Consider the following 7,105-nt stretch of genomic DNA (forward strand, 5'->3'; position numbering starts at 1 on the left):
TGGAATTCGTAGCCTTGAAGGAACCACCATGGCATTTCCATTTGGTTAGATAGATATGAAAAAAAAAAAAAAAGCACAGCACAACACAAAAATTCAGTTTTGGTTTAATCTGTTATACTTCAGGTCCAAACATTAATCTATTAATCAGTTTTGGTCCAAACATTGGTTTATAGTTCAGGTCCATTATTCAACTGTTATTAATTTTGGTTTATACTTTAGTTTTGGTCCAAACATTGGTTTATACTTCAGGTCCATTATTCAGCTGTTATACTTCAGTTTTGGTTTATACTTCAGGTCCACTATTGAAAGTTTAATCTGTTATTAATTCTTGAATAATCTATTATTATAATAATCTGTTATTAAATCATTTGATTTCATTTTAATTTTTGAATGAGCAGAAATGGGGATTGATTCAAATAGTGTTGAGAATCCTTTATTAAATGAGAGTGAAGAAGTTGAGAAACCTAAGAGGGGTATGTGTTTTACCTCAAAGCAAGAAGCGTACACATTTTATGCCAAATATGCTAAACATGTTGGGTTTTCTATAGCTTGTAAAACACAAGTTATTGGCGATGATGGGGAATTAAGATACTTTAGGATTGAATGTTCTCGATCGGGGAAGAGAATTAAAAAATCAGAAGTAAACCCTTTAAAGCCATCTCTGTCCACAAAAATTGATTGCAAAGCAAGGGTACGAGCAAGCCTACAAAAGGATGGGAGATTTATGTTAACTACAGTTAACCTTGAGCATAATCATGACTTGATCCCCACCAACTCAAGTCATTTTGCAATGAATAAGAAAATCCTTAGTCCTGTGAAGAGAAGATTAGAAATTAATGATCAAGCAAGGATTGGGGTGTCTAGGAATTATAACTCAATGGTTGTTGAAGCTGGGGGTTATGAGTCTTTAACATTTGATGAGCGAGATACAAGGAATTACATTGAGAGACCTAGAAAATGAAGGCTTGGAGAAGGAGATTCCGATGCACTTCAAAAGTATTTTTTGAGAATGCACGCACAAAATTCGAGTTTCTATTATATGATTGATGTTAATACTGACTTTCGCATAAGAAATTTGTTTTGGGCGGATGCAATGAGTCGGGCAACTTATGAAGAATTTGGAGATGTTTTTTCATTTGACACGACTTACCTCACTAATAAATATGATATGCCATTTGCTCCGTTTGTAGGAGTTAACCATCATGGACAGTCGATTTGCTTGGTTGTGGCCTATTATCTAGTGAAGACACTGATACATTTGTTTGGCTATTCAAATCATGGTTAAATTGCATGTCAGATCATTCTCCAAAAGCTATAATAAGTGATCAGTGCAAAGCTATGCAAAAGGCTATAGAAATAGTCTTCCCCAATACTCGACATCCATGGTGTTTATAGCATATCATGAAGAAGATTCCGGAGAAGTTGAAAGGGTATTCCCAATATGAATCCATGAAGATGGATTTGCAAAATGCAGTCTATGACACTTTCACAAAAGATAAATTTGAGATGAAATGGAAAGAGATGATTGCAAAATTCAATCTTTATGAGAATTAGTGGTTGGGGGTGTTATATGATGAGCGACATCGATGGGTTCCTGTCTATGTCAAAGATATTTTTTGGGCTGGCATGTCAACGACACAACGAAGTGAGAGCATGAATGCCTTTTTTGATGGATATGTCAACCTAAAGACTACATTAAAACAATTTGTTGAACAATATGATAATGCCTTGAGAAGTAAGGTAGAGAAAGAGAAGAAAGCTGACTTCAAGTCTCGGTACAAAGTCTTTGATTGCCTAACTGTGTATGGTTTTGAGAAACAATTTCAGGATGCGTACACCAATGCAAAATTCAAAGAAGTTCAAGCAGAGATGAAGATGCTAGTTTATTGTCAACCGTTTCTTGTCAAAGAAGAGGGTTCAATTTGTACATATTTTGTGAAGGAAGCCGTGGTAGTTTTTGGAAAGATGAAACATGTGGACTTTGTTGTCTATTCTAATTCGACAGAATTTGATGTGCAATGTATGTGCTGGTTGTTTGAATTTAGGGGCATCATGTGTGCTCATTCACTCGTTGTGCTCATTGCAAGATGCATAAATGAGGTTCCAAATAAATACATTCTACCATGATGGAGAAAAAAATTTGGATAGAGGGTACACATGCATAAAAACCACATACACTGGCTTTGGGGATGATTTCAATGCAAAGGTGTATGATAAGATGAATAGAAAATTGATTGGCATTGTACAATTTGCTGGAAACTCTGAAGGGAAAATAAAACTTATTGATCGTGGGTTGGATGAAATCAAGGCGAAAGTGATGAAAGATGATGAAGGTGGTGGGAGTAATGTACCACCTTCGACTAGTAATGTACCACCTATTACTAGTAATGTCCCATCTTTCCCGATTGGCAGGATTAATGGAAAGGCAATCAGTCATACCAAGTTGCTTAGTCCTTTGTTTGCTCGCCGAAAAGGTCGTCCAGTTACTAAAAGAAAGGTCGCCAAAGTAGATCAAATAGTCAATCGGTTGAAGGCAAGCAAAAGAAAACATAACAAATCAAAGGTAAATTGATTGGTTTTCATACATATCCATTCGTTTTGTATCATTACTCTCTATTCAACTCATATTTTATTGTAATCATGTCATACATTGAGCCATTCATTAACCTTTATCAATATAGGGTACTAAAGTGATTGGAGGTGGAGGTGAAGGTGAAGGTCAATGCCAATCTCAACCTGAACGTAGTGCACGTAGAAAGCTTTATCCTTATATGGTTGGCATGGAAAATAGTATGTGTGTGCCGGCACGTGTACATCGAGCAAACTGTTTTTCAATAATGTTTAGTAAACTGGTTTTAACATTTCATTTTAATTGAACAGGGACACATGGTCAATGCTATTGGAGGCACATCTCTCACCCTGCCAAGTGTGGACATTATGAGAAGACAAAGTTTCATGAATGCCCCAACTCAAATTTATGGAGTCAGCACATCTCTGACCCTGTCAGACTGTATTGGAGGCACACCGGGATTTATGACAACTCAACAATCCATGACTGCTACGCATCAAATTTATGGAGCCGTACCGTCTTCATTTGTTGACTTGAATGTACAAATGGACCGCAATGACCATGGTGGTAGTTTTCGTTAGTTGGAAACTTGTAATTGTAATGCCTTTTATGTGACTAAACTTGGAGTTTATTTTGTTTTGAATAATTTATTTAATGTATTTTTGGTTAAGAACAAATTGATGTTGTTCCCTACTTTGTTGTTATAGTTAATGTTCTTAATTGATGTTATATTTGTGCTCTGTCTGTTACAAATTTAATGTGTTCCAAAATCTGTGTTTCAAAAAATCTGTGTCAAAAATGTGTTCCAAATTTGTGTGAAAAATCTGTTACAAATCTGTTCAAAAGTTATGCCTGCAAATCTGTCTTCAAAAACCTGTGTGGAAAAATCTGTTTTCAAAACTGTGTGGAAAAAACTTGTCTTCAAATCTGTCTTGAAAAACTAGTGTGAAAAAAATGTCTTCAAAACTGTGTGAAAAACCAGTGTTCGAAAAAGCTGTCTTGAAAAACCTGTGTGGAAAAATCTATCTTCAAAACTGTGTGGAAAAAACCTGTCTTCGAATCTGTTTTGAAAAACCAGTGTGAAAAAAATGTCTTCAAAACTGTGTGAAAAACTAATGTTCAAAAAAGCTGTTTTGAAAAACCTATGTGGAAAAATCTGTCTTCAAAACTGTGTGAAAAAAACCTGTCTTTAAAACTGTCAAAAACCAGTGTTCAAATCTGTGTTGAAAAGGTGTCCAAATCTGTCAACAATGTGTGCAGAAATTGTGTTCACAATCTGTCAAGAATGTGTGTTAACAAGCTGTCCAAATCTGTGAAGCACCTGTGTTCAAATAGACAAATAAATCTTCATACATAATGTGTTCAAAAACAGACAAACAGTCCAAAATCTGTCCAAAATATGTGTTCAAACACACAAACAATTAACTTTTCATAATAATCAGTCCAAAATCAGCCCAAAATCAGTCCAAAATCAGTCCAAAATATGTGTTCAAACACACAAACAAATAACTTCTCATAATAATCAGACCAAAATCTGTCCAAAATCAGCACAAAATCTGTCCAAAATCAACCCAAAATCAGTCCAAAATCAGCACAAAATCAGTCCAAAATCAACCCAAAATCAATCCAAAACTAGTCCAAAATCAGTCAAATCAGATAACAAACAATCCACATGATTACATATTCATACTTCTCAATCCATAATTGTAATATATCATCAATCTTCATACATATCATCTTCATAATTAATACAACACCAATTACATGTTCTAACTTGTATAAAAATTATTACATCTTCGTAATTAATATAACACCAATTACAAGCAAGATGACGATCCCATTAATACAACACGAATTTCTATTTATGTCTCTTTGCAATTTTTGCATCTGCACGTTTTGAAATTGAAGTTGTTCGCTTTGAAATCGAACATGTTCGCCCATACTTTGAAGTTGTTCGGTGACAGTTGGTGTATTGTCCATTCGCACTTGCCCTTCCTCCCTACGTTGTGAATTTGTAGGCAACATGGTTATCAGAATCCCGATCTGGATCTTACGATTCTACGATCTTACGATCCATTTGAATGCAATCGATCCGGATCGTGTAAAAAACTCCTTATAAGTAGGATCTTTCGATCCTGGTAGTGGGATCTTATAGGATCGTGGAATCCCGATCCAAATCCGATCCTATCCGATCCAATTTACAAGCCTTGTTTTATATTGTATGACATATTTTGTTGTAAATTTTATATTTGTTGTCTAAATATCAATTTATGTTGTCAAAATAAATAATAAAAATTAAGTAGTATTGAATCAAATAGACTAAGAAAAACAAACTAGGAAGCAAACATTCAAATATTACGGTAATTTAAGAAAATTAAATAGTCGGAAAAACAAACTTAGCTTTAGCGGAATTTAAGAAGGGTAAGATGATTGTAATTTTATCCCAATTTCTGGAGAAATTATTTTTGTGACTCGAATCCGCTCCACCAGGGATGCTAATGACAAACCTTATCATTCGACTAAGCTACTCTTTTGAGTTCTTAATCTATTTTCATATCCAATTTTGTTAAATATTTTTTCTTCACTTTTTATGCATTATTGTACATTGTAAAGTATTTTGTTATAGAATTCTTCTTCTTCTTCACCTTCTTTTTTGATAAAATACAGAACTTTTACCATCGAGTTTTCTATTGCATAATATTATATGTACATTTTACATGGAGTATTATATTTTTCACAATATCTTCACTTCTTTTTAATAAAATATAAGTTCATTTTGTGTATCCTTTATAAGAAATATTTATTTAAATTAAATTATTATGTAATTTGTCTTTTTCGGTAGGATCTTACGATTCTCGATCCGATCCTATAAACACCTCAAACGATCCAACGTAGGATCCCGATTTTAACAACATTGGTAGGCAAGCACCATCCAATAAACCCATTGCAATCAGGACAACAATAAAAAAGCTTATTCTTGTTTCGTTCCGTCTCCGAAATTCGAATGATTGCTTTTTTCCGACATTAAAGACAATATCTGTTGCAAAATGTCAATTGATCTGATGTACTGCCGTTAACATTTGAAGTTGACATATGCAAAAATATGAATCGAAATCTCAATCAGTTAGTGTATTAGTCTTAGAACTGTTTAACTTGCTAGAAACAAAGGTGGTTCCTTGAAGGCTAGGGGTGGCCACTGTTGGGGCCATAGGTTATGGCCAATCAGCATGATTATAACATCATGCTGGGCATGCACTTTTAAATGCAATTGGTCTTGTGTGTAGTGGTTGTGAGATGAGCTGTTGGAATATGTCTCAAATTCCCTTGAAGTTGGGTTTAGTAGATATTATTATTCCTCATCTACCAATAAAGTTAACTACAACTCTATAAATAGGTAACCAGAGAGACATGGAATTTATTGCTGTAAGTTGGAATTTATTCTAGAACTTGTGGAAAATTTTAAATCATGTAAATAATTCAATCAACACAATCATGTTCATGCTACAAATTCTTAAGTTTAGTGTCTTCTATACTTTTTTAATAATTAAAATTTTATTAGAACGGTTTAGTAGTTTTTTCATAACTGGTGTACTTAACTATACTATTAAAAAGTGAATAATTGGTTAATGTACATAATACTAGTACTCGTTTGGACTTTCAATTCACTTGTTTCATTGATCTGAATTTTCTTTTTTAAAACTTACACTAAATTGTTAATTCTCCTTCAAAATTAGAAAATTAATGTAAAAGGACTCATATGTTTATATTAGGTGAGGTTCAACTGTCCAATGCGGAAAGAAAAATAGCATGCAGCTGATATGTTCCCAAATGGGAACTCAGAAAATGGAGAACTTAAGTGCATTCAAAGCTATGGCCTTGATATGTCATATGTGATATCAGTTATTAGTTGAAGTGTTAGTTCACCCAAAGAAATCAGAGTACTAACCTCTACAAAGGCCACATTCTACATATTCTTGGTGAAAGCTAGAATATGAACCAAAACCTGATTGGCTTGTTTTGGCTCTGTTCATCAGTGCTTTTGTTTTGCTCCCAGTTCAAAGTTTTAGACTTCAAAAAAAAAAAAAAAAAAAAGGCTGTTTGGCTATGTATTGCAGGGTCAGTTTACTCAAGGTCCTAAACCAAACTAAATATACATATACACACGCATATATCTTACTCAAGTAAAAAAGGTACAATCTATACAGAAGTAAGAGCTTCTTTAAAATATGTGGAACAGAATCCAACCAAGTCCAACAAAAGACTTGAAGAGGACAGCAGCATTGTTGTCTTGCATCATTCATGAGAAATAGTCTTTATTCCTCAATTGAATAGGCCTGGACAGGCACTATGCAAGTCTTCTACAATTGGCCCAACTAAGCTGTGTCTAGCTTTAGTAACTGTTCTAATTATGGCATTCTAAATATTAACTAGTAGAGAATAGTAAAACCAATAATCGAACCAAGCCAACTTGGTTCTCTCTATAATCTCTCCTCTTTGTCTCCTTCACTTCCACTCTTCCTCAGCTACTACACTACA

The 7,105-nt window shown here is 34.1% G+C and overlaps 1 protein-coding gene across 1 annotated transcript; it reads left to right on the plus strand.

Moving 5' to 3' along the window:
• Window positions 1-400: 400 nt before the first annotated feature.
• On the plus strand, window positions 401-961 carry LOC145819375 (protein FAR1-RELATED SEQUENCE 5-like). The gene has a single exon (XM_082913359.1). The coding sequence runs from the start codon at window positions 401-403 to the stop codon at window positions 959-961; it is 561 nt and encodes a 186-aa protein (XP_082769485.1).
• The last annotated feature ends 6,144 nt before the right edge of the window (window positions 962-7,105 follow it).

This window comes from Camellia sinensis, chromosome 2 (genome assembly GCF_055761805.1).
Source record: "Camellia sinensis isolate YWXY chromosome 2, ASM5576180v1, whole genome shotgun sequence".
NCBI classification, from domain to species: Eukaryota; Viridiplantae; Streptophyta; class Magnoliopsida; order Ericales; family Theaceae; genus Camellia; species Camellia sinensis.

What these genes read in the sequence shown, in the direction of transcription:
- LOC145819375 (XM_082913359.1), top strand. Translation starts at nt 401, where the DNA reads ATGGGGATTGATTCAAATAGTGTTGAGAATCCTTTATTAAATGAGAGT.